The 27,986-nt window shown below is 36.1% G+C and overlaps 3 protein-coding genes, 1 long non-coding RNA gene and 1 pseudogene across 6 annotated transcripts; 3 read left to right on the forward strand and 2 right to left on the reverse strand.

Annotated features, from left to right (window-relative positions):
• Nucleotides 1-836: 836 nt before the first annotated feature.
• LOC9304863 lies at nt 837-2,025 on the reverse strand. Its single transcript, XM_002870806.2, has one exon. The coding sequence runs from the start codon at nt 1,825-1,827 to the stop codon at nt 1,039-1,041; it is 789 nt and encodes a 262-aa protein (XP_002870852.1). The 5' UTR covers nt 1,828-2,025; the 3' UTR covers nt 837-1,038.
• A 1,138-nt stretch (nt 2,026-3,163) lies between these two features.
• Nucleotides 3,164-6,174, reverse strand: LOC9306923 (chloroplastic group IIB intron splicing facilitator CRS2-A, chloroplastic). The gene is made up of 9 exons (XM_002870807.2): nt 5,376-6,174; nt 5,079-5,281; nt 4,901-4,985; nt 4,743-4,810; nt 4,532-4,582; nt 4,375-4,448; nt 3,760-3,818; nt 3,603-3,679; nt 3,164-3,442 (listed from the first exon to the last, which is right to left on the reverse strand). Exons 1-9 carry the CDS (start codon nt 5,377-5,379, stop codon nt 3,326-3,328), a joined length of 738 nt encoding a protein of 245 aa, XP_002870853.2. The 5' UTR covers nt 5,380-6,174; the 3' UTR covers nt 3,164-3,325.
• A 6,646-nt stretch (nt 6,175-12,820) lies between these two features.
• Nucleotides 12,821-15,847, forward strand: LOC9306924 (annotated as a pseudogene).
• Nucleotides 15,848-16,846: 999 nt separating this feature from the next.
• Nucleotides 16,847-18,456, forward strand: LOC110226703. 3 transcript variants are annotated; one of them, XR_002330635.1, is made up of 5 exons: nt 16,847-17,211; nt 17,392-17,450; nt 17,607-17,710; nt 17,833-17,933; nt 18,438-18,456. It is a non-coding gene; the product is annotated as an uncharacterized LOC110226703 (long non-coding RNA). The 3 variants fall into 3 exon arrangements; XR_002330634.1 differs by lacking the exon at nt 18,438-18,456 and adding an exon at nt 18,362-18,378; XR_002330636.1 differs by lacking the exon at nt 18,438-18,456 and having other exon boundaries at nt 16,849-17,211; nt 17,833-18,162.
• Nucleotides 18,457-18,879: 423 nt separating this feature from the next.
• LOC9306925 (LEAF RUST 10 DISEASE-RESISTANCE LOCUS RECEPTOR-LIKE PROTEIN KINASE-like 2.4) lies at nt 18,880-22,874 on the forward strand. The gene is made up of 6 exons (XM_021016613.1): nt 18,880-19,071; nt 19,547-19,638; nt 19,734-20,421; nt 21,229-21,284; nt 21,365-21,397; nt 21,486-22,874. Exons 2-6 carry the CDS (start codon nt 19,584-19,586, stop codon nt 22,643-22,645), a joined length of 1,992 nt encoding a protein of 663 aa, XP_020872272.1. The 5' UTR covers nt 18,880-19,071; nt 19,547-19,583; the 3' UTR covers nt 22,646-22,874.
• The last annotated feature ends 5,112 nt before the right edge of the window (nt 22,875-27,986 follow it).

The raw sequence follows: 27,986 nt of genomic DNA on the forward strand, positions 1-27,986 counted from the left end.
GTGAGTTGGCTGTAGATAGCCGCGATGCTCCCCAGCTTGTTGCTCTGCCCCTGGTGTCACGGAAACCCCAACCCCCGGTAACTTTGTTTGTTATCGGATCGAAACCTGCATCAAAATTACACTTGATAAAACCCGGTGGAGGACGTTTCCAAGACTGATCCATTATGCATGAATTCCCTGTCCGTGAATGAGGTTCTGGTTGAGTATTGGTAATCCATTCGCTAACATCCGCTTGTGCCTTTAAAACTACCGTCGTTGGGCTATCCCTTTCATGTCAGAAAATATAATTGTTTCTGAACTTCCATATATGCCAAAGTAACCAAAGTGGTTTCAGCTTCTGTTCCAAAGGCAAACCATGGAGTTTTTGTAAATCCAGAATGGTTGAAATGTTGCTTTCACAGTCTGTAGAAGGCGATTGTAGCGTGTGTAGTGGTACATTTGAGAGTCTCCATATCATAGTAAAATTTCATTTATATTATTTGATTAGTTTTTTTGTTAATTATAACTAAGTAACAAAAGTATGCACTAAATAGATATTTTACATATATTTTAACTAAATATAATAGTTTCAGATTGTTATTATTATATAGATTTTCATAGTATTGTTTTTACTATTTTAAAATTTCATTTATTTTATTTGATTAGTTTTTTTGTTAATTATAACTAAGTAACAAAAGTATGCACTAAATAGATATTTTACATATATTTTAACTAAATATAATAGTTTTGTTTAGGTGAATGTGACAAAAACAAGTCGTTTTGTCAAGTTATATATATATATATTTGGTCCATAATCGTTTTGAACCAAATCAAGTTATGAATGTGACAAAATTATATGAAAAAATCACACGAGTTTCAATATCAAGAATTTATGCTTTATTTTTTTACAAACAAATCAAATCACCAACACACCAAAAAAAAAAAAGCCACAAAAACCCAAAATCATCAATCAAATCCAAAGTAATTGCTTCTCATCAATCAAAAACCCACAAAAAAAACTAATAAAATCGTGTAAAAATCAAAGCTTTTGGAACGAAATCAGTAAATTTGTCTGTAACCAAGAATAGTCCGACGACCACCACCACCTTCCCCAACTTTTCTCCCTCCTCCTCCGCCGCCACCACCATTAATAGCAGAAGCAGCCGCCATTGAAATCTTCTTAAGATCCTCAACATTAGCGTAACTCTTACGCGCCATTCCTATTCCCATCATCATCCCTTTACTCTTCTTCTCCCCTGCACTCGCCGACTTGCTCCCTCTCGAAGCCGATCCCGACAAAACGCCGCCGTTTTTACTCTTCGAAGTCGGCGGAGGCGGAGTAGTAGTGTTGAAGTTAACCGGACGACGATTCTCTTTACGTATCACAGCGGAGAAATCAGGAACAGATTGAGCCAACGAAGACGGAACAGCTTTTCTCATCGGCGAAAACCCAAATCGACTCTGTTTCTTCTTCTCCGGCGTAAACTTATCTTCTTCTGGTGAAATTACTGAATTACCCTCAAATCGACTCTGTTTCTTCTTCTCCGGCGAGAACTTATCTTCTTGTGAAATTACAGAATTACCCTCGAACCTCACTTGTTTTTTGATCCTTGGCTCTTCTTCTTCGTCTTCTTCCTCGAGGAATTTCTGAAAATCACGTTTCATACGAAGCTTTGATTCACGTAATCTCGAGTATTCATCGTATCTTGGACCTCTTTCGAATCCGGAGAAACCATCTAACAAGAGTTTAAGCTGATGTGTGTCTGAGTTTTGAGAGAGTATAAGAGACATTGGATCAACAGAGAAGAACAGTTGTTCCATGGCCGGATTTGAGATTATATCCGCCATTGTTGGATAAAATCTCTCGATCACTTCTTCAGTAAAAGAGAGAACTTTTTTTTTTTTTTGTGAACTAGATTGTGTTGTTTGCAAAAAGACTTTATTTAATGGTAATTAAAAGGTTTCTCTTTTATGGTTTTCGTAACGGTCTGATAGAAAAATTAGAGTGGAGACTCTTCAGAGATTTTGTTGTGTTGACGATTTTACCTTCTTTTTTTTTTTTGCTTACGTCTAACGGTCTTATTTTGGAAGTGTGGGACCCAGTAAATCTTTTGATCAACGGTCATTAATTTCCTTAATCCTCAATTATCTATAGGCATCACCACGGTTACAGTTATTGCGGTTACAGTTTATTAACCTCCGGTTACAGTTATAAAATTTTCAAACCGTAACTTTAACCGTTATATATACGGTTACGGTTAAATACGATTACGGTTACAACGGTTACGGTTAAATACGGTTACGGTTATTTAATTATTACGATACGGTTAAATACGGTTACGGTTATTTAAAACTTAGGTATTTTTAACCTTTAAAATAAAAATTTTAATGATGATATATCAAATAATATTTATTTTTCAATATATAATATATGTGATTATGTACTTTAATATTTATAGTTAATTAGCTATTTTGTTTTGTTAAGTAAACCAACAAATAACTAAATTAATGGTAATAATTATAATGATTGAGTTATTGTTTTATTGACAATACGTATTCCAAACAATATTATAGAAAAGATGTTATGAGAATTAAGAAACGATTACAGTAGTAGAAATAATAACTTATAAATTATTTATGATTTGATTTGTGGAAAATGAGTAGTGGACGAGTGTAGTGGTTTAAATTTAGTAGTAGGCATATTGAACCATTTAAGGCACTGTTTTAGTAAAATAATTATGTATTTTAGATTTTAACTGCACGGTTAACTATGCGGTTAACCGCACGGTTAACTAACGGTTTTGATACGTTTACGGTTAATTAATGGTTACGGTTAGTATGTTTTTTAACCGTAACTAATCTATTTTTACGGTTAACGGTTACGGTTATTAACCGTTTTATACAGTTACGGTTCGGTTACAGTTGAAAAACAGTCCGGTTATGGTCCCAAATATGGTTACGGTTAGCTTTTGGTCATGCCTAATTATCTATCATTTGTAGTTTCGTTTGGTAATGATGATATCTGATCGTTTGTTTTGTTTTGATAACCATAATATCTAATTTTATTTTAATATTTAACCATCCATCATTTCAACATGGATATATTCGGCTAATTTTATTTTATTTAATACTTTTTTTTATCACTAATTCATTGTTGATTGAATTGGAATTGTCATCAATAAACTCACATAACAAAATATAAATCAATAAAATTGATCTTAGAGAATCTAAAAGTTACAATATTACCTATCAGCTAGACAAAGACTAAAGCATAAGAACAATGTTGGACTATGGGTGTGACTACTGTTACTGTGACAGGTATCACGATGAGGCAAATGTGAAGGACTCAAACTGTGTGAAACTTGTATTTCTGCCCCAAATTGAATCGAGATATTGAGTCACTAAATCCCTCTTCAACGAGTGTCTTCACACCTTCAACACCTTGTTCCAGTCCCGCATCGATCTAAACACGATTCAGTACAACACATACATTAAAAATCCAACGTAAATTCAATGAACAAATAGTCATACAATATCTTTAATCAAAAAAGATTCAGACTTGCAGAGATCACTTGACTGCATATTGGTGAACTTAGGTTAATACAAGTGTTTTTATTTATTACCTGTTTGCGCTCCAAGGGGCTGAATTTCTGGAGAAGAAACGCCTTCATGTCCATGTTACCTGGTGGATTTCCAATTCCTGCAATTCAACAGACAATTTTATTATGATTGCAAAAGGGTATTTGGCGACAGGACTTCAAGGTGAAACAGGACACAAACCGATTGATAAGCGGGGATAGCCGCGACAACCATTTAAATGTTCTGTCACATTCTTCAATCTGGCACATAACAAAAGAAGTTATAGGCCTTTTCAGAAAAGCACAAGAAATTGTTATATTATTCTAATTCTGATTAGAAATCATAAATGATGAAGATGCATTACTTTCTTCACAGTGTGATGTGCTTCCTATAAATAAAAATGCTTTATACTATTTGAATTCGTTTCTATTCTTCATTATCGAAAAACCTTGGATCTTGAACTTTTGTGTCCTTCAAGATAACATCTCCCTTCCTCAAGAGTGTGAGGATTAAGTTTAGAAATTAAAAAAAAAATTCAACATTTCTAATTCCAATCACTCGGAAGAAAAGATTGCTGGAGATTTGAAAATTTTGATTTCATATATGTTTCCTTGCCTTATAGTAACTTTATAAGCAAAGAACAATTCTTGTTCATTGATTCATTCCCTAAACCAAAAGAACCTATATTGATCACTTCACTATTCAGAGACATTACCCGTACTTGCTTTTAGACTTCATATATGGTTCCTTGCCTAAACTTCTCCAAAACCAAAAGAACCCACATTGATCACTTCCTTATTCAGAAACATTACTTACCCATTATGTTGGCTATGACCTCCTTTTGGTTGAAGCCTCAAGACACCATTAGGCAAACCCATGTCATCATATATCTACATCATAGAAGCAAACACAATCTTTTGATCAATTCCATTTCACCATCATCACACAGCAAACAATAAGACACAATACTTACCATCAGAATGTGGCGTAATGGTATTTGATAGTAAGCTGCTAACGGCCCAACCTTCAAAAGACATTAAAAGACGAAGAAACAAAGATAAGTATACCGCCATTTTCAAGTTAAAATATAGATCCAAAGCCTTTGTATTATCAAATCTAACATAAACAAGATATTATCAGTTATATTCTTTCACTCAAGAGATAACAATGTAAGAAAGACTAACCGATTCACCGCTGAAATTCATGTAAGCTTGAGGTTTAACCAACAAAATCGGCACTTCTCCAACAGAGCCTGTTCTGGTCACATAGTGAATCCACCCAAATAAACTAACAAACAAGTGAAACAAATGCATCAAAAACAGGAAACTGGTGAGAAGAGAACCTATCCCAACTAAAGCCTTGGACTGTATAGTGTTCATAGAAATCTCCGTTGCTCGAGCTATATGATCAATCATCTCAAAACCAATCTACACAAACCAAAAACAAATCCAGAATCAGAAAAAGAAGATAACTTTGATTCATAAACATCAAAATTGAATGTAAAAGAGTGAAATTTTTACATTATGCCTTGTTCCGTAATACTTGAATCCAGGGTTACCAAGTCCAACGATAAGCCATGGTGTGTATTCAACTTTAAGCTTGTTATCAGAAACAGGTAATGAAGCACGCAGAGAGGAAAATCTCTTTGAATTCGGTTTTTTTTGAGCTTTTGGGTAGAGAAGAGATGTAATTGGAGGAGATGATGAACAAAACATCGCTGTAACTGAAATAAACAAGATTTGAAATTGCTTCGTCAAGAATTGGTTCTGGAATGAAAAACCCTAAACCCTAAATTCTAAAGGAAAAGTAACACTAACCCATTAATGACGACGAGGTTCTGATGAACTCTTATGAGTAAAGAGAAGAACTTTGCGGAGAATTTGAGGATTTACAAAGGATTGATTGAAGAATTCGAAACGAAGCCTTAAGAGAGGAGGATAAGTACATGCGACAATGACTTTCTCAGTCTCACTGATACTCTTTTGTTATTGTTTTTTCTGTTTTTTTTTTAAGATGTAAAAGTAGAGGAATTGAGTTTTATGTTTATAAATATATTCATTGGGTAAAGATATTCAATGGCTTTGTAAGTCTCACTGATCAGAAGGATTTTTGGATCTCTCTCTCTTAAAGATCTCATATGTTTTAGGGACAATCAGAGAGTTTAGTATCAGTTTATTTCCGGTTTTGACCAGATCCGTGTATATTATCGTCTTTATACAATTTCAATAAATTGTGACTTTGTGTCGGATTTTTGTTACCGGCTAAGTCCAGTTCTGTCTCGTTTATAGCAATCTTCGATCTCTTTCCATCTTTACCTTTGACCATCGATGTTTCCGTTTTCTTCCAAATTCTCTCCGTTTCTCCAATTATTCGAGAAATATTATCTTCGTCACTCTCCTTTTGCTCAAGACTCACGCATGAGCAAAGATGGATTCAAGTCTACATCAAATTGGGTGTAGCTGGTGGTAGAGCTTCCCCGACGTTGGTGCTTTTCGGAGAAATTGTGAAGCAATTTTCATAAATCCGACAGATTTCGATGCTACTTTCGATTGGATTGGATATCGGCAAAAAGGAGGAGGATACCAATCGCTCTATGGCTGATTGGGGGTGGTTAATCGGAATTAGGCTATTTCTGGTGAACGATTGACGGTGGCGCTTGATATCTTGACGCGTGTGGGTTGAGAAAAACGCGTCTTCTACACGTGTCACTCTCTAAATTATGTTTATATGTTAATTATGATTTAGAGTGGGCCGTTATATTTCGCTTGTATCCCTCTAGTGGGTCTTCTGTATTTGCTCTTTGAGCCTTTAATGGAACCGTTTGGCCGACAAAAAAAAAAAAAAATCTCACTGATCCTATATTATTTTTGCCTTCGTAAATTAACATAAGTAATGTATTTAAATACAAATGCAAAAATTGAAATCGTTGGATACTCGACCATAACTAAATTTTCCTATAAAACATATAAAATCAATACAATAATAATTTTTAATAATTTTTTATTAATTAAACATAAACAAAAAAATGTTGTTAATTTTCCAACAATCTATATTTATAAAACTATAAATTAATATGATAAAACCTAACACAACAACGTTGTGATTTTTGAAATCATGAAAAATTCCTAATAAATTAATCAAATGTAAATATTCTAATATATACAAAATAATTAAGATTAAGAGCCATAAAATTTACTCGTGCATAGCACGGGTTCTGACATAATATTTTATTGTCTAGACAAATATCCAAAATCCATTTTAAATGTTGGATCTGTTATATCCTTCACATATCTTGTTGCTTTTGTTTCTTTTGTCACCTATTACATTATCATGTAATATTTTATCTAATCATGATGATAGACTGGTACAACATATGTGTTTACGATGAAATGCTTCCACGAACAATGATTCCACGATGAAGTTCTCTCTGCAACAGTCAGATCCACAATGGACAGTTTTAATTTGCATATACGACATCCGATGGACAAGCTCTTTCCACAATACACGAACCACGACGGATGGCACTGTCTGCAGTACTCTTACTATTCAAACCTCCGATAAACTTTGTATTAACTATTGGGATATTTAATCTTGTATTTTAGTTAGCTTAAGTCTCCTTTAGCTTGATGCTAACTATATATATATTTGTAACAATCACATTTATAGGTTGATGAGAATTCCTAAATACAAAATTGATTCTCTCTCATAAAGTTGTTATGGTATCAGAGCAATGAAAATTTCTCTCACTAAAACTTCATCTTCTTCCGCTTCCTTTCCTTCGATTTCACTTCAATGGCGTCAGATCTTCCTCTGATTTGTCGCTAATCTTCAAATTCATCATCATCTTCGTCGATCTTGAGCTCCATTTTAGCTCCCGATTGATTAAAATTCATCATCTCGTATCATCTGCGATTGTTATCTTCTTCGTTTTCTTTATTCATCATCATCGCACATCTGCGATTATCATCTTTTCTTGTTTCTTCATCATCGCACATCTGCGATTCTCTATTCTTCATTGATTTCATTGTTTCTTCTTGCGACTGATAATGACAACATCAAATCAATCTCTGAATCTTGATCAATACAATAATCCTTACTATTTGCATAATTCCGATCACGCCGGACTTGCTCTTGTTTCCGATCGTCTTGAAACAGGCGCCGATTTTCATTCATGGCGACGATCTGTTAGAATGGCACTTAACGTGCGTAACAAACTTGGATTTATCGATGGTACGATTACTAAACCTTCTCCGGAACATAGAGATTTTGGCTCATGGTCTAGGTGTAATGACATGGTAGCTACATGGCTTATGAATTTTGTTTCTAAGAAGATTGGACAGAGTCTCTTGTTTATAACCACTGCTGAAGGAATTTGGAAAAATTTAATCTCTAGATTCAAGCAAGATGATGCTCCTAGAGTGTATGAAATTGAACAGAGACTCAGTACAATTCAACAAGGTTCCCTAGATGTGAGTTCATACTATACAGAGTTAGTAACACTATGGGAAGAGTATAGAAACTATGTGGAGTTACCAGTTTGTACTTGTGGGAAGTGTGAGTGTAATGCTGCAATGTTATGGGAAAAACTGCAGCAGAGGAGTCGTGTTACCAAGTTTTTAATGGGATTGAATGAAAGTTTTGAGGCTACTCGCAGGCATATTCTAATGCTCAAGCCAATACCAACAATTGAAGATGTATTTAACTTGGTTACACAGGATGAAAGACAGAAAAATATAAAGCCAGTTGCTAAGAATGAGAGCGCAGTGTTTCTCAATTCAGGTCCTACTCCAGCATCATCAACTGGAGATACTTCTTTCTATAATGGTCAGGATACTACTGACTTTGCTTTTGCTATCCAGAATGGCTATCGTCCTCGAGCACCACGGCCAGTTTGCACATACTGTGGTCAATCAGGACATGTAATTCAGAAATGTTTCAAGAAATATGGCTATCCTCCTGGTTATATCCCTGGATACAAGAGCACACCTGGTTATTATCAATCACAGAGGCCATTTTCACAACAAAATTCACCTACTCAGTAGATGAGTTCTCCTGTTCAGCAACCTGCAGGACAGTTTCAGGCTCCTAGGCCTCACACGATTGCTAATGTGATGAGTGGACCGTTTCCTTACATACCATCCCCGGCTTCTACTTCTATGAATCTGAATGTTAATCAGATGAATCCGGATCAGATACAGTCATTGATTCAACAGCTTAGTGCTCATGTTCAAGTCTCAGAGTCTCCAGTCCCTTCCCCACAGTCTTTAACTCAATCATCATCCTTATCAAATTCATCAAATGTCCAAATCAATCCACCAGTTTCTACTGTTACAGAACATGGTGCTATGGCTGCACAATCCACTTCTGGTGATATTTCTTTTCCTTCTTCTTCTCTTAGATTTGAAAACCAAAAACTTACTTTCCAACACCAATGCTTATCTTCTTTATATTCAAATCTTCCCCATGGTTCTTGGATAATTGATAGTGGTGCCACAAGCCATGTTTGTTCTGACTTGTCTCTTTTTAGTGAAACTATTTCAGTCTCTGGGGTAAATGTCTCTTTACCTAATGATACTAGAGTGGCAATCACACACACTGGCATTGTTCCCATTACACAATCATTAATTCTGCATGATGTTTTACATGTACCATCTTTCAAGTTTAATTTCATATCTGTTAGTAGTTTACTAAGATCAAATCACTGTTCAGCTCATTTTTATGTTGATTCATGTTTCATTCAGGAGTTTATTCAGGGATTGACGATTGGTAGAGGCACTCTTATGCATAATCTCTATATTCTACAACTAGATATTCCTACTTCGCATCATTCAATACAATCCATACAGTCATCATTCTCTGGATCCTTGAAGGTTGATGGTGATCTTTGGCACAAACGCCTAGGACATCCATCTGTTGACAAGTTACTACAGTTGTCTGGTACTCTACCTATTTCTAAAAGTTCTCTGGATAATCTTTCTCATTGCTCTGTTTGTCCTCTGGCCAAACAGAAGCGTTTATCTTTTGGGTCTAATAATCATTTTGCTATGAATCCCTTTGAATTAGTTCATCTTGATGTATGGGGTCCTTTTTCAACAGAATCTATTGAAGGTTTTAAGTACTTCTTAACAATAGTTGATGATTGTACTAGAGTAACTTGGATTTATATGTTGAGGAATAAAAGTGAAGTTTTAAAACATTTCCCAGCTTTTATTTCTCTTGTTAAGACTCAGTATAATGCTGTTATTAAAGGAATTAGAACTGATAATGCTCCTGAGCTTGCATTTACTGAACTTGTTAAGGAACATGGCATGATTCATCAGTTTTCATGTCCTTATACCCCTCAACAGAACTCAGTAGTAGAACGTAAACACCAACACTTACTGAATGTTACAAGAGCCCTTTTATTTCAGTCAAATATTCCCCTTGTCTATTGGACTGAATGTGTTTACACTGCAGTTTTTCTAGTTAATCGCATGCCTTCTGTTATTTTAGAGAATAAGTCGCCATATGAATTGTTAACTAAAAAGAAACCAGATTATTCTCCTTTAAAAGCATTTGGCTGTCTGTGCTATGTCTCCACATTGTTAAAAGACAGAAACAAGTTTAGTCCTCGTGCTGATAAATGTGTATTTCTAGGATACTCAACAGGATATAAAGGCTATAAAGTTTTACATTTAGATTCAAACTTGATTACTGTTTCTCGCAATGTTATCTTTCATGAAAACATTTTCCCATTTCAGACTGAGCAAAATTCTGTTCCTGATGATATTTTTAACAAAGTCATTATGCCTTTACCTATACCTGTTGAAATTGAAACATTGGAAACTGTATATGGTGGTCCTGGATCTGCATCTCATTCATCACATACATCTCATACACGGCACAGTCACTCTAGTGTCCTACCTATTGTCAATGAGACTATACCTGCAGAGACTGCTGTGGTTTCCCTACCAAGAGAAAGGCCAAAACGAAATGCTAAGGTACCCAATTACTTATCTGACTATCATTGTTCCCTAGCTAAAGTTTCCTATACACCATCTACCAGTTCCACCAAAATATTCACTACTCCTTATCCTTTATCATCTGTCCTTTCTTATTCCCAGCTTAAAAATCCATACCAGTCTATTGTTCTTTCATATTCTCTAGAAACAGAACCTACTTCTTTTAAACAAGCCATAGCATCAGAGAAATGGATTAAAGCTATGGATGTGGAACTTGAGGCTATGGAATTGAACAAGACATGGAGTGTTGTTTCTTTGCCTCCTGGCAAGAATGTTGTTGGATGTAAGTGGGTATACACTATTAAATACAATGCCGATGGTAACATTGAAAGATATAAGGCCCGTTTAGTTGCAAAAGGCTATACTCAGCAAGAGGGGGTTGATTACTTTGAAACTTTTTCTCCTGTTGCTAAATTAGCTACTGTGAAGCTCATACTTGGTCTTGCAGCAAAGAAAAACTGGAGCCTTACTCAAATGGATGTTACAAATGCCTTTCTTCACAGTGAACTTGATGAGGAAATCTACATGAGCTTACCTCAAGGATATACACCTGCTACTGGTTCTCTACCACCTAATGCTGTTTGCAGACTGCATAAATCAATTTATGGTTTGAAACAAGCTTCAAGACAGTGGTACAGGTGTTTCTCTGCAGTTTTATTCAAGAATAGATTTATACAAGCTCATTCAGACAACACATTGTTTGTCAAGTTCACTGAGAACTCCTTTATTGCCTTATTGGTATATGTGGATGACATCATGATTGCGAGTGATGATGATGTTGCAGTCCACAATCTGAAAGCAACTCTGGCTAGTGAATTCAAGATAAAGGACTTAGGTCCAGTTAAATTTTTCTTAGGCTTGGAGATTGCCAGAAACTCATCAGGTATTTCTGTTTCACAACGTAAATACTGCTTGGATTTGTTGAATGATTCAGGCTTAATTGGTTGTAAGCCAAGATCAGTCCCTATGGATCCAAAGGTACATCTTAGTTCAGAGACTGGTAATCCATTGACTGATTCCAAGCAGTATCGAGAAATCATTGGAAGGTTATTATACCTGACAATTACAAGACCTGATATCACGTTTGCTGTTCATCATTTGAGCCAATTCCTCTCTTGTGCTACTGATATGCATCTGCAGGCTGCTTTCAACATTCTCAAATACTTGAAAGGCAATCCTGGCCAAGGCTTGTTCTACTCGGCATCTACAGATATTTGTCTTAATGGTTTTGCGGATGCTGATTATGGAACTTGCACTGATACTAGAAGGTCTGTTTTAGGAATATGCGTCTTTCTTGGCACATCTTTGATCATTGCAAGTCCAAGAAACAGAGAGTGGCTAGTCAAAGCAGTACTGAAGCAGAGTATCGTGCAATGGCTCGTGCTACGGATGAACTCATTTGGGTCCAACAGTTACTAACAGCTATGCGTATACCGGTTCAGACTCAAGTCAAGCTGTTTTGTGACAATAAGTCAGCTATGCATATTGCCAACAACCCCGTCTTCCACGAAAGAACAAAACATGTTGAAATAGATTGTCATACTACTAGAGACCAGATCAAGAGTGGTTTTCTCAAGGTTCTACATGTCACAACTGATAATCAGCTAGCAGATATCTTGACTAAGCCGCTACATCCAGGTCCTTTTCGTTCTCTTCTCAATCGCTTGTCGATTTCAAGTCTCTTCCTTCACAAGGATGATTCAGTTTCAGAGACTTGAGGGGGGGTCTATTGGGATATTTAATCTTGTATTTTAGTTAGCTTAAGTCTCCTTTAGCTTGATGCTAACTATATATATTTGTAACAATCACATTTATAGGTTGATGAGAATTCCTAAATACAAAATTGATTCTCTCTCATAAAGTTGTTATTAACAATCAACAAACAAGAAATTGGATTTTCTAAAAATCAAATCTCCCACTTTATGTAAAAGCGTTTAAACGGTCAAGGAGCTTCCACTATATCTTGTTGTTTCTTGCCAAAAGTTGAAGTCAATAAGACATAGGAATACATGTTTTTATATTGATTAAGCGCATAAAAGAAACATGGGGTTAAAGAAAATAGAAAAGGGGGAAAAAATTGAAATAAACAAAGGCAAAACTAAAAAGAAGACGCGCTTGGGTTATTATTCAGTACATGTCATTAACATAGCATTTAACATTGACAAATGAAATTCTACAGTTGGATCATATCGACATCTACAAATTTACTTATTCTCAGAAATATTCTTAATCAATGCAGAAACAAAGGGTAGTCATATATCTTCTTCTTCGAGCCAATGGTTACAAGGTTCCCATTGATGTTCCTCCTTGTTTCCCATTTATTCGTCTTAGGTACGGTCGTTTCCATGATTCGAGATAATTACATTTTTAATTTAGTCACTATATATGATGATTTTTCCTTTTATAAATATTTTTTTTAATCGCAGGAGTAATGTCAAGAAACTTTACTATAGAGAACAAATGCGCTTACACTGTCTGGCCAGGATTCCTAACCATGACTACTGCGGTTTCGCTACCCACCACCGGCTTCTCCCTTAAGAAAGGGGAGACGCGTGTCATCAATGTGCCATCGTCATGGTCAGGTCGTTTGTGGGGTAGATCGCTTTGCTCAACCAGCTCAACAGGAAATTTCTCATGTGCCACAGGAGACTGCGGCTCTGGAAAAATTGAGTGCTCTGGAGGCGCAGCAGCGCCTCCAACAACGCTAATCGATTTTACCCTCGACGGTTCCAAAGGTCAAGACTTCTACGATGTAAGCGTTGTGGATGGTTACAACCTTCCGTTGGTTGTAGTCCCACAGGGTTCAGGGAGAGGCCGGACATGCAGCAGCGTTGGTTGCGTGGTCAACTGAACAAGACGTGTCCGTCGGAGCTTAAGGTGATGGGAAGCTCTGACAAGGAACATCCCATCGCTTGCATGAACGCTTGTGAAAAATTCCGGTTGCCGGAGTTCTGCTGCTACGGTGAGTACGGCACACCTGAAAAATGCCAACCGACGCTTTACTCGAAGAATTTTTCAAGAACGATTGTCCACTCGCTTATAGCTATGCTTATGACAATGAAAACAGCACCGTCAGATGCTCAAACTCACCTGACTATGTCATCACCTTTTGCCCGTAAGTCTCCGTATATACCTCTCCTCTTGTCACTTTCAGCTTTAATTTTGACCATTTAATTATTCTAGTTATATTTTCTAGAACGTTAATACTGGAAATAATCAATAATTACAATGCGTGTGGTGATTATAGTTGTGTCAAAATACGTAACACAACCCGATGCAACTCATCACGCTAATGAGTTCATGCCATATGCCTCATACCCATGTTTAGAATATGATCCAATGTTATAGAAATCCATAATACCAAATAATTTTGTAAAAATTGGTTGTCTATATGTTTAATTTTCCATCTAGCTTTAAGTCGTCAAAATAATGGTGTTTAAACATTTTTCAGCTTGGGTCAAATATGTTAAAAATCGTTTAGGAAAAGAAAAAAAATAATTAGAAAAAACAAAAAATTTAATGTTTCTTAATCTGTGTGCAAAACTCTAGAATGACACTCTTTGTGAAACAGAGGAAGTAATACAGACTAAAACATTGGTATTTCTTACAAACTAATATGTAATAATGTCACTTGTTGGATAGCAACGACATAAGCTCAGCGTCTCAACCATCCAAGGAAACTAATGGAGGAACAAAACGTAAGTTTATTTGATTTATTTCTCATACATTATGTTTTTTTTTTTGCTTAACAAGACTTCTTATTTGAAATTTTTTACAGAAAAATCATCATGGAAGTTAAAACTCATACTTGGTACCATTCTCGCTCAATCCATAGTACTTTTGTATACAAAAAGCACCAAGATTTTTATTCTTCTTAATAGCTTATATTCTTATTCCAGGAGTCTCAGCAGCTTTAACCATGATGATCATAATTGTGGTCTTAATAATTGTGAGAACAAAGAATGTGAGAAATAGTGATTGGAATGATCAGAACGTTGAAGCAGTTGCAATGTTGAAACGATATAGTTATACAAGAGTCAAGAAGATGACAAAATCATTTGTGCATGTTCTCGGAAAAGGAGGATTTGGAACTGTCTACAAAGGAAATTTACCCGATAGCGGTCGAGATGTTGCAGTGAAGATCTTGAAGGAGTCAGAGGGGGATGGAGAAGAGTTCATCAATGAAGTAGCTAGCATGAGTAGAACATCTCATGTAAATATTGTTTCTCTGCTTGGATTCTGTTATGAAAGGAACAAGAGAGCTATAATCTATGAGTTTATGCCGAATGGATCCCTCGACAAGTATATTTCTGCGAATATGTCAACGAAGATGGAATGGGAAAGATTATATGACATTGCGGTAGGTATCTCTCGCGGCCTAGAGTATTTACACAATCGTTGTGTCACAAGGATTGTGCATTTCGACATAAAGCCGCAGAACATATTGATGGACGGAAATCTTTGCCCTAAGATTTCAGATTTTGGTCTTGCTAAACTCTGCAAAAATAAGGAGAGCATCATATCAATGCTACACATGAGAGGAACCTTTGGATACATTGCTCCTGAAATGTTTTCCAAGAATTTTGGAGCAGTTTCGCATAAGTCAGATGTTTATAGTTATGGAATGGTACTTCTTGAGATGATTGGAGCAAAGAATATAGAAAAGGTTGAATATTCTGGATCCAACAATAGTTCAATGTACTTTCCAGATTGGGTCTATAAAGATTTTGAGAGGGGACAAATCACAAGGATTTTTGGAGATAGTATAACTGATGAAGAAGAGAAAATTGCAAAGAAATTGGTATTGGTTGCTCTATGGTGTATTCAGACGAATCCATCTGACCGTCCATCAATGATCAAAGTCATTGAAATGTTAGAGGGAAATCTAGAGGCTCTCCAAGTTCCACCTAATCCTCTCTTGTTTTCACCCGCGGAAACGGTTCCAGAAATTCTTGAAGATAGTGATGAGACTTCAACCTTCTTTAATCCAAGTTCCTTTGGAAGTGATACTCTCTTAACTAGTGAAGATGCTTTACAACATGGGTCAAGGTCCTCCTAAACTAAAGTCAAAGAATAGCTCAAGATCTTGACAAGTTTTAAGAGATCCACTCTCCGGTTGACTTTATCGTGAGCTAACAATTAATGTGCATATTTGTTGTAGTATCTTCTCGATTAGTTTTTAAAAACTTCTGACTTAATAGTGTTGATTCTATGCTTATTAGATGATGTTTATTGACGCAGACACTCACTATTGTTGGTTAATGAAGAATATTTTATGTTCTTTTTCTTGGAAACGGTACAAGATGCTTTGGAAAAGAGAAACGTAAATTTGAACTCCCCAAAAATAAGATAAGATATCAAGGAACTTAGATTGTGTTTCTTGATAAAATCTTACAATAGGCGTTCAATCGTTTAAAGTAACTTTTGCGCCAATTTTAATGTTCAAGTAACAAAATTCGTTAACCCCCAAAAAATGTAACCGTAGCAAAGAAAAAATCAAACTATTTTTATTTTGAAGACATATAGCATATTTTGTGGGATTGAAGTAATAATCAGCGTAGAAGCCCCCCCCTTAGTCTTATGGTTGACGAAAAATTAATTAATGCTGCTATACCAAGAAGTTTATGGTTTGAGTCCAGAATAATGCGATTTATCAATAAATATGCAGATTAATGTAACCAAGTTTACAAGAGATCTCAAGGTGTTGTGCAATTAAAGTCGTTCGCCGTGAATTTACGCATTGAAGGTGTACATAATAAGCATGGAGAAAAAGCATTGTCAGTGTTGTGGGTCGTAGTATGTCTTGGATCTAATCTAATAGGGTCGAAAGACATTGTCTGTTGTAGACTGTCTATGTTACAGTTTTCATAATTTGTAATAAATAATAAATCTAGAAATTAAAAAAGTAATGTGCAGATTAATGCAAGCAAGTTTACAAGAGATCTGAAGGCGTTGTGCAATTAGAGCCGTTCGCCGTGAATTTAAGCATTGAAGGTGTACATCATAAGCATGAAGAAAAAGTATTTTCAGTGTTGTGGGTCCACTACAAAAAATTTCCACATTGATAGCACATGATGATAGCTCATTTTCTCTAACTGCTATGAAAGATAAGTTTTTTATTTTAATTTTATATAATAGCACTGAAACAACGCTAAGATAGAAAATCACCAAATAAAAAACTAAAATCACTCGTTCCGCCAAAACTTAGCGAAATAATTCACTTAGCGCCATATGGCTCTGATCCAAAAAAATTAAAGCCAAAGTCCAAAAAAATAAAACCCTTCACTTTACCCTATAGAAAACATATCTCCAAAAAAAAAAACATCCCAAATCGAAGAAAGAGATTTGGGATTTCGTGTGAAGCTCGTCGCCGACCTCCACCGTGAAGCTCGTTGCCGGCCTCCACCGTAAAGCTCGTCGCCGGCCTCCACCCTAATTTCTATATATCTTCTCCATCCTCTTTCTCTCCTTTACCTCTTCGCTTTCTTCCTCGATTCTTCTTTTCTTCCTAGATTATTCCCTTCTCCTTAGCTCTCCTTTACCTCTTCACTCTCTTCATACGATTATACAGCTCTGGATATATTGGATTTTGATTTCGTTGGCCTGAAACCCCAAACCAGTTTCGACGCTCGGTGCTTCACCATTCAATTAAGTCAGCCTCCTCCCTCTTTATTCTTTTCTTTTTCCTCCGCATGTACTATTTTGTTAGGGTTCAATTGATTTATGAGCACTTGAGTTAGATTTTGTTAGGGTTCAGTTGATCTATTTGGGTTAGATTGATTTCTTAGAAGCTTTTGGCCGAAGTTCTGATGATGCTTTTCATGCCCTCCAGGTGTTCGACGAATTGCCTCATTATTGGCTTGCTTGTTTCTTAACATTATTTGTCGTTCTGTAAGCTGATTCCTATTAGCTATACATATCTTATTTGATATTAGTATTACTAGAACTGTTTTGTGAATAAAAATCTAATTGTTGTGAATAAAAATTAGAGTTTTGAAATGTTTTGTGTTGATTTTTGTTTTGTGGTGTTGATGCTGAAACTTGCAGGTGCTTAAGATTCTACCTTTGAGGTCATTAACAGGTAGAACAGTAGAGAAGAGGTCTGGTTTTTCTTTGGAAGGTCCTTAAGATTTTAATTAGTTGGTCTCGAGGTACAATTATCAACTCATATATGATTATTGCTATCTCCACAATTGTCCACTTTTGTTTTAGCTTTTTGTGTGCATACCTAAATGTTTTAGCTTTTTGTTGTTTATTCTTGTTTTGTTCACAGGAAACATTATTGCAATCTCCACAATTGTCCACCGTTGAGAAAATCAGAGATTGAGTACTACGCAATGCTTGCTAAAGTTGGTGTTCACCATTACAATGGAAGTAAGTTCGTTTCTTCTTTAGCCCATGTAGTTTTTAAGCTTCATTGTCCCCTTCTTTGTATTTAGGTTCCATTGGGTATAATAACTGAGAATGTATTATCCTAAGTAGATGAAAGTGTAATAATCTGCTTATATGGACCATTAAGCTGATTATGAAAGTATGATTCTAAGTAGAGTAGACTGTTATGTTTAATTGACATAAAGTGTTGATCTTTCGCAAGATCAGGAACTGCTTGAATTGCTATTGTTGTCTCTATATGTGTTTCAGATTGATTGTTGTGTTCTGACATAATATTTTATTGTCTAGACAAATATCCAAAATCCATTTTAAATGTTGGATCTGTTATATCCTTAATATATCTTGTTGCTTTTGTTTCTTTTGTCACCTATTACATTATCATGTAATATTTTATCTAATCATGATGATAGACTGGTACAACATATGTGTTTACGATGAAATGCTTCTACGAACAATGATTCAACGATGAAGTTCTCTCTGCAACAGTCAGATCCACAATGGACAGTTTTAATTTGCATATACGACATCCGATGGACAAGCTCTTTCCACAATACACGAACCACGACGGATGGCACTGTCTGCAGTACTCTTACTATTCAAACCTCCGATAAACTTTGTATTAACAATCAACAAGAAATTGGATTTTCTAAAAATCAAATCTCCCACTTCATGTAAAAGCGTTTAAACGGTCAAGGAGCTTCCACTATATCTTGTTGTTTCTTGCCAAAAGTTGAAGTCAATAAGACATAGGAATACATGTTTTTATATTGATTAAGCGCATAAAAGAAACATGGGGTTAAAGAAAATAGAAAAGGGGAAAAAAATTGAAATAAACAAAGGCAAAACTAAAAAGAAGACGCGCTTGATTCATCGACATAAAAAAAGACAAAAATTTTCGATATGACCCATACGACCCATAACAAAAAAAAACTGAAAAATGAAAAGGGAAAGTTTTTTCATAGGTTTCGTCAACTCTTAGTAGAGAGAGAGAGAGAATGGATCCATGATTCCGTGCGGTCACTTTAATCATTCAGTAAACTGCTATGGGCGTTGCTGATTGCTGAATCATCTTAACCAACCTTTCTCAATACTTCTTAGAGCGAGTCTACAACTTTAGAAGGTAAACCAAATATTAAAAGAACTTGCTGTCGATCTTAAGCTTACCTTGTTCCATTTGCTGCTCTTGTTTAGTGTCTCGGTTTTCGCTTAGGGGAGTCTTTAGATCAACTCGAATACATTCATCGGATCCGAGCTTCCCAAGCTCTATGCTGTAATTGGGGAACTCTGCAAGGATCTTGCCACCTTCTTGATTTACAACCTCATCTCTTAAAGTTTAGTTGATGCATTGAATCTAGAATGGTTTAAGTTTCCATGTTTTTAAAAAAAATTTAATATATGAAAAGAATTAGAGGCAAGTTTCTTTAAAGAATTGAGACAACGATGTAATGTCCTAACCAAATATGTTTTACTGGATAGATGGGTTATTATTCAGTACATAAGCATAGCATTTAACATTGACAAATGAAATTCTACAGTTGGATCATATCGACATCTACAAATTTACTTATTCTCAGAAACATTCTTAATCAATGCAGAAACAAAGGGTAGTCATATATCTTCTTCTTCGAGCCAATGGTTGCAAGGTTCCCATTGATGTTCCTCCTTGTTTCCCATTTATTCGTCTTAGGTACGGTCGTTTCCATGATTCGAGATAATTACATTTTTAATTTAGTCACTATATATGATGATTTTTCCTTTTATAAATATTTTTTTTAATCGCAGGAGTAATGTCAAGAAACTTTACTATAGAGAACAAATGCGCTTACACTGTCTGGCCAGGATTCCTAACCATGACTACTGCGGTTTCGCTACCCACCACCGGCTTCTCCCTTAAGAAAGGGGAGACGCGTGTCATCAATGTGCCATCGTCATGGTCAGGTCGTTTGTGGGGTAGATCGCTTTGCTCAACCAGCTCAACAGGAAATTTCTCATGTGCCACAGGAGACTGCGGCTCTGGAAAAATTGAGTGCTCTGGAGGCACAGCAGCGCTTCCAACAACGCTAATCGATTTTACCCTCGACGGTTCCAAAGGTCAAGACTTCTACGATGTAAGCGTTGTGGATGGTTACAACCTTCCGTTGGTTGTAGTCCCACAGGGTTCAGGGAGAGGCCGGACATGCAGCAGCGTTGGTTGCGTGGTCAACCTGAACAAGACGTGTCCGTTGGAGCTTAAGGTGATGGGAAGCTCTGACAAGGAACATCCCATCGCTTGCATGAACGCTTGTGAAAAATTCCGGTTGCCGGAGTTCTGCTGCTACGGTGAGTACGGCACACCTGAAAAATGCCAACCGACGCTTTACTCGAAGAATTTCAAGAACGATTGTCCACTCGCTTATAGCTATGCTTATGACAATGAAAACAGCACCGTCAGATGCTCAAACTCACCTAACTATGTCATAACCTTTTGCCCGTAAGTCTCCGTATATACCTCTCCTCTAGTCACTTTCAGCTTTAATTTTGAGCATTTAATTATCCTAGTTATATTTTCTAGAATGTTAATAGTGGAAATATTCAATAATTACAATGCGTGTGGTGATTATAGTTGTGTCAAAATACGTAACACAACCCGATGCAACTCATCACGCTAATGAGTTCATGCCATATGCCTCATACCCATGTTTAGAATATGATCCAATGTTATAGAAATCCATAATACCAAATATTTTTGTAAAAATTGGTTGTCTATATGTTTAATTTTCCATCTAGCTTTAAGTCGTCAAAATAATGGTGTTTAAACATTTTTCAGCTTGGGTCAAATATGTTAATAATCGTTTAGGAAAAGAAAAAAATAATTAGTCTGGAGTTTAAGCAGTTTAGGAAATCAATATATTTGTAAGGAAGCCAATTCAATATATTAATAGGGAATTTAAAGATACTAAACATAAAACATACTCCCTCCGTTTCATAAAAAGTATCGTTTTAAGGTTTTATTTTTGTTTCACAAAGAGTGTCGTTTTAGGTTTTCAATGCAAAATTTAATGATTTTTTTATGTTTTATGACCATTAATATTCTACAGATTGTTTTACTATTGGGCAGATTATGTTTAGGTATATAGTTAATGATGTTTTTGTTTAGAAAAAACAAAAAATTTAATGTTTTCTTAATTTGTGTGCAAAACTCTAGAATGACACTCTTTGTGAAACAGAGGAAGTAATACAGACTAAAACATTGGTATTTCTTACAAACTAATATGTAATAATGTCACTTGTTGGATAGCAACGACATAAGCTCAGCGTCTCAACCATCCAAGGAAACTAATGGAGGAACAAAACGTAAGTTTATTTGATTTATTTCTCATACATTATGTTTTTTTTTTTGCTTAACAAGACTTCTTATTTGAAATTTTTTACAGAAAAATCATCATGGAAGTTAAAACTCATACTTGGTACCATTCTCGCTCAATCCATAGTACTTTTGTATACAAAAAGCACCAAGATTTTTATTCTTCTTAATAGCTTATATTCTTATTCCAGGAGTCTCAGCAGCTTTAACCATGATGATCATAATTGTGGTCTTAATAATTGTGAGAGCAAAGAATGTGAGAAATAGTGATTGGAATGATCAGAACGTTGAAGCAGTTGCAATGTTGAAACGATATAGTTATACAAGAGTCAAGAAGATGACAAACTCATTTGTGCATGTTCTCGGAAAAGGAGGATTTGGAACTGTCTACAAAGGAAATTTACCCGATAGCGGTCGAGATGTTGCAGTGAAGATCTTGAAGGAGTCAGAGGGGGATGGAGAAGAGTTCATCAATGAAGTAGCTAGCATGAGTAGAACATCTCATGTAAATATTGTTTCTCTGCTTGGATTCTGTTATGAAAGGAACAAGAGAGCTATAATCTATGAGTTTATGCCGAATGGATCCCTCGACAAGTATATTTCTGCGAATATGTCAACGAAGATGGAATGGGAAAGATTATATGACATTGCGGTAGGTATCTCTCGCGGCCTAGAGTATTTACACAATCGTTGTGTCACAAGGATTGTGCATTTCGACATAAAGCCGCAGAACATATTGATGGACGGAAATCTTTGCCCTAAGATTTCAGATTTTGGTCTTGCTAAACTCTGCAAAAATAAGGAGAGCATCATATCAATGCTACACATGAGAGGAACCTTTGGATACATTGCTCCTGAAATGTTTTCCAAGAATTTTGGAGCAGTTTCGCATAAGTCAGATGTTTATAGTTATGGAATGGTACTTCTTGAGATGATTGGAGCAAAGAATATAGAAAAGGTTGAATATTCTGGATCCAACAATAGTTCAATGTACTTTCCAGATTGGGTCTATAAAGATTTTGAGAGGGGACAAATCACAAGGATTTTTGGAGATAGTATAACTGATGAAGAAGAGAAAATTGCAAAGAAATTGGTATTGGTTGCTCTATGGTGTATTCAGACGAATCCATCTGACCGTCCATCAATGATCAAAGTCATTGAAATGTTAGAGGGAAATCTAGAGGCTCTCCAAGTTCCACCTAATCCTCTCTTGTTTTCACCCGCGGAAACGGTTCCAGAAATTCTTGAAGATAGTGATGAGACTTCAACCTTCTTTAATCCAAGTTCCTTTGGAAGTGATACTCTCTTAACTAGTGAAGATGCTTTACAACATGGGTCAAGGTCCTCCTAAACTAAAGTCAAAGAATAGCTCAAGATCTTGACAAGTTTTAAGAGATCCACTCTCCGGTTGACTTTATCGTGAGCTAACAATTAATGTGCATATTTGTTGTAGTATCTTCTCGATTAGTTTTTAAAAACTTCTGACTTAATAGTGTTGATTCTATGCTTATTAGATGATGTTTATTGACGCAGACACTCACTATTGTTGGTTAATGAAGAATATTTTATGTTCTTTTTCTTGGAAACGGTACAAGATGCTTTGGAAAAGAGAAACGTAAATTTGAACTCCCCAAAAATAAGATAAGATATCAAGGAACTTAGATTGTGTTTCTTGATAAAATCTTACAATAGGCGTTCAATCGTTTAAAGTAACTTTTGCGCCAATTTTAATGTTCAAGTAACAAAATTCGTTAACCCCCAAAAAATGTAACCGTAGCAAAGAAAAAATCAAACTATTTTTATTTTGAAGACATATAGCATATTTTGTGGGATTGAAGTAATAATCAGCGTAGAAGCCCCCCCCCTTAGTCTTATGGTTGACGAAAAATTAATTAATGCTGCTATACCAAGAGGTCTAGGGTTTGAGTCCAGAATAATGCGATTTAAATATGTAGATTAATGCACATACCAGGGGGTAAATTGTATGGAGTTAGGATCACTGGCCACAACGAATGATTACGAGACATGCCAAATGGATTGAACCCATCTGTGCATAATCCAAGATAAACATTACGAGGTTCTTCGGTAAACCGGGGATGTTGCTCTTGGAAATATTTCCACTCGGCCGCATCAGAAGGATGATTCATTTTTCCCTCCTTTGATTGATGCTCTGCATGCCATCGCATTGCCGCTGCTGTCTTGTGGCTCTGATACATTCTCTTCAATCGGTCACCAATAGGTAGATACCACATACGACTATATGGTACTTTGGTTCTTCGACGGTCATCCTTAGGCTTCCATCTTTGTGCACCACAAAACCGACATTGATCTTCCTTTTCATTTTCTTTCCAGAAAAGCATACAATTGTTCATACAAACATCAATTGTATGATAAGGAAGACCTAAATTGCGCATCAATTTCTCGGTATGGTAATGCGAACCGGTTGCCTGGTTTCCTTCTGGTAAAAAATCAGTCAACATTTGGCAAACCGAATCCACACATTTTTCACTCATATTATGATCCGCTTTGTTTTGCATGACTCGAGCAGCTAACGATAACTGCGACTGGCCTTCACGACAACCATCGTATAATGGATTTTTTGCACCTTCTAACAAGTCGTAGAATTTCTTCGAATGGTTTAGTACCGGTTCTTCCACATTCTGATAACTAACATCCTCATAATAGTTATCATCAACCCCCACATTATAACGAAATGCATCATTCACCATATCCACATATGGATCTTCTGCTACATTACCCCCTACTTCATAATTCTCACTTACATACGTCCTATCAATGTAACTTGGTCCTATATCCATATTGAGTTCCTCTCCATGTTTATACCAAACATAATAATCTACCATAAATCCATGACTAAACAGATGACTCATAACTCTTCTACCCGAGACGATATGTTTATTGTTCTTGCAAACACTACAAGGACAGTGAAATTTACCGCGATTACTCTGGACTATAGGCTGGCTATTTGCAAACGTCAAGAATTCCTCCACACCCGCTTCAAATTCTTTTGAAAAATTTCCCATTGCTTCATCGAACCTCTTGTACATCCACTCTCGATAATTACCGCCGTCATTACCGTCATAATTGTAATTTCCCGCCATTCCTCTAGAATAAATAACTATAAACGTTTTTTTTTCTTATAAACGCTCTGCTTTTTTTTTTCTTTTAAGTGTTGATTATGTTTGTTGTAATGAAGAGAAGAGAGAGTGATTTTTGTTATATAGACAAATTTGGTGACTAAACAGCGACTAAAATACGACTATTACTTTTACTCGCCAAAAACCGGTACACCAACCCCATCTACCTCTTCATGAAAAAAACATGTTTTTTACCGGCATTTTACGACTATTTACCGACTTTTTAACGACTATTATGCGACCCGCCGAATCAGTCGCTAAATAGTCGCCTATTTAGCGACAACAGTCATTAGTCATTCAATATAGTCGCCTATTTAGCGACTACAGTCTTTAGTCATTCAATATAGTCGCCAATTTAGCGACTAAAATACGACTATAGTCGGGGTTTTAATTGTAGTCGTATAATAGTCGCTAATTAACGACTATTAGAATGACTACAGTATGTAGTCGTTAATTAGCGACAATACGACGACTATATAATTGTAGTCGTAACATTAGTCGTATAATAGTCGTATATTAGTCGTCTAATTTAGCGACTATACAATTAGTCGCCGATCGTAGTCGGTAATCGCCTGTTTTCTTGTAGTGAGATCTCAAGGTGTTGTGCAATTAAAGTCGTTCGCCGTGAATTTACGCATTTGATTGCTCGAGTAATTACCCGATACACTTAACCGCAAGGTAGTATATACGGGGTCGATCCACAAGAACCAATGGTACACTAAAGACTTCCGAGACTCGTTCTTAGCTAAAGCGGAAAGATTGTTTTGTTTTGGGTTTTCAGAATTGTAAATAAAAATGCAATTAAAATAGACGATTTATCTTCAAGATTTAAAGACATTGGGCGTTAGGATATTTCAGAGATCAACGAATAATGGAAACATGAAACCAGGAATTCAGTAATTAAGAACCGTTCTCGAACATGAACACATTTAAACCAATTCTCTTTCAAGACATTAATCACTAAATTTGACTATTCGATTACTAAACTTTCGCATGCAATTTCCTAGTCAAATTCGCATTACCAAACAAGTTCATTAAGTTCACAATGCGTCCTAACGTCAACTTTCGTTGGCTAGAAATACATTGCTCAATCCACATTCTTTCAGGCATTCTATCGAACACTTTTGATGCATAGAAAAACCTAGAATCTACAACAGGGTGATCAATCCTATTCTAGCATTAAGAACATGTGAATCAAAGAACCTAGAGAATGAGAATTCCTAACACAACCAATCCATTAATCCATTGAATCTCCTAATTGGAACCCTAAAACCCAATTGGAGAACTACTCACACATAGAGAAAGAGAAAAGACAAATAGATATGAAAGAAAACATGATTCAATAAAATAGAAAAGGAATAGGGTTTAGAAATCTTCTCCAAGTGTCAAGAGGATGGATTCCTTTGCCCAAAGTTGTTTACAAACCAAAGAACAAAGTTTAGAACTCAAAAAAGTCAAAGATAATGTCTCAAAAGTCGAGCTTAGGGTTTTAAAACAATAGGAGACGAGCCGGGTCGGATCTGGAGTGACTCGGGTCAAATCTGGGCCAAAAATACGTCTGGGGAAGGGATCGATCGATCCAAAGGAGGATCGATCGATCCAGCAGTGTCTGGAACGTTTCTCATCCATCAGGGAAGTGGATCGATCGATCCACAAAGGGATCGATCGATCTGGAGCTTCTGGTCTTCAGCTCTGCAACTGCTTCAAATGCTCGCCAGAATGACCTGTCTTCACTAATTCGGGTATAACTATTGAATGCACCGTTAGATTTCCTTCAAATCACATGGAACCTCAAGCTAACATCTGCATATAGCTTTTGTCAAAATTTCAGAAAGATCTAACGGTGGTAAGTGTTCCATCGGAGGCCAAACGTTTGATACTTCTAACCGACACTGCATCTCCAAATGTGTGTTTTTATCCCAAAACATCTCGTTTTCCTCCAAAGCAACCTAAAACCTGTAAAGAATCGATAAAGGACTAAAAGACTCTAAAAACAAACTTTGACTCTATAAAATATATGATCTAGGAAAGAAAACAAAGACTCAAAACCGATAAAAACACAACATATCAACTCCCCCCGACTTAGATCTTTGCTTGTCCTCAAGGAAAGCAGAAATCCTTATCAAGAGAAGAGGTTTGAAAACACGAGAACTCACATTTTCTTTGGGATCATGCTCTTATCAATTGCCTGCAAACCACTATCACAAAACTCATGAAACCGTACTAGACTGTACTTCGCCATAACCATAGCAACAAAATTAAGTCCCGAGATCTAAAAGAACTTTCAGAGTCAGATAACTTAACTTTTTAACATTCATTAGCAGCGGCGTGTACTCTCACAAAGGGGGTATCAAACACGTTATGGGCTTGGTAAAAAAAAGGCTAATATTCGGTGGCTCAAGTGTTTCTGGTTCTCAAACAGTGTAAAACGGATGCATGTCATTATGCGAAATCACAGTGAGACACAGACCAACTAGGAGGTACATAGCTTCCCTTAAGCTCAGATCAAATCAACCAACACACTACCCCAATCAAATCAATGCGTACCCTTGATGCTTATCAACGTAACTAATATCAACTCGACATTTCCGGTTCCATTCATTCTCCTTTCCCGTTATTCTTTTCATTTCCGTTTTTTTCTTTCTTTCTTTTTTTTTTTTTTTTTTTTTTTTTTTTTTTTTTTTTTTACGGGGGAGTGGAACCGGTGTCTCACATAATCTGCATCAAGAAAAACCGCAAGCGATAACAACATATCCCATGAATACAACCTCTAAACCATAGTGGATCAATCTCATCATATATCAGCAACCAGTAAACTACAACTCACTATCCTAACAGAAGGAAAGCTATGTCGGTCCATATACTCCGTAGTTTTTGCACATGGATGTATATCATGATGATCATATAAGAATGCATGAGGTTTCAAACAATGGGTGGGGAAACAGGTGTGGTACTAGACTAAAAATGAGTCTAGCCATTCAGAGTTAGCAAAGAGTGGTAAAAATGATGCAAACAAAACTCTGAATGTATGATCCATTACATGATTCTCAAGCCCCTAAGTGAGATAAATTAAGTCCAGATTAAGTTCAAGTATATAAGATAAAGCTCAATTCATCCGAATTTCAAAGAGATAGGGACTACTATAGAGTGATCTAGTCATGGATTTTCCTGAACTTCCAAGTTATCGAATAATGCTAAAATGGTCTCAAGGCAATGAAATCAAGCTAGGTGCAATTCCCCAAGAAAAGATCATATTCTCAAACAGATTTTGACTCAATAAAAGACACAATTTTTGACTCGATAAAAACGAACTGACTGACTCAAACGAAAACATCAAAAGAAACAACCAAAGGAAACTCGATTAGTAGACAAATGACAACCTCCCCCCGACTTGCTTCACACCGACTCGGTGTGAAAACAATTCGAAGAAATGATGCCATACACACTCAAAAGAAAAAAAAATGAAAATGCGAAAAAGAAAAAGAGAAAACTTACTTGGGATACATTATGGGTTGCCTCCCACCAAGCGCCTGT

This window comes from Arabidopsis lyrata (genome assembly GCF_000004255.2).
Source record: "Arabidopsis lyrata subsp. lyrata unplaced genomic scaffold ARALYscaffold_7, whole genome shotgun sequence".
In the NCBI taxonomy this organism is placed as follows: domain Eukaryota; kingdom Viridiplantae; phylum Streptophyta; class Magnoliopsida; order Brassicales; family Brassicaceae; genus Arabidopsis; species Arabidopsis lyrata.

Excerpts from the sequence above, each read along its gene's own strand:
- LOC9304863 (XM_002870806.2), bottom strand. The coding sequence starts at position 1,827 with ATGGCGGATATAATCTCAAATCCGGCCATGGAACAACTGTTCTTCTCT.
- LOC9306923 (XM_002870807.2), bottom strand. Across the intron at positions 4,449-4,531 it reads CATTACGCCACATTCTGATG|ATATATGATGACATGGGTTT; the intron begins GTAAGTATTGTG and ends TCTATGATGTAG. Across the intron at positions 3,443-3,602 it reads GCCCCTTGGAGCGCAAACAG|ATCGATGCGGGACTGGAACA; the intron begins GTAATAAATAAA and ends AATCGTGTTTAG.
- LOC9306925 (XM_021016613.1), top strand. The coding sequence starts at position 19,584 with ATGGTTGCAAGGTTCCCATTGATGTTCCTCCTTGTTTCCCATTTATTC. Across the intron at positions 21,285-21,364 it reads AACTAATGGAGGAACAAAAC|AAAAATCATCATGGAAGTTA; the intron begins GTAAGTTTATTT and ends AATTTTTTACAG. Across the intron at positions 21,398-21,485 it reads GAAGTTAAAACTCATACTTG|GAGTCTCAGCAGCTTTAACC; the intron begins GTACCATTCTCG and ends TTCTTATTCCAG.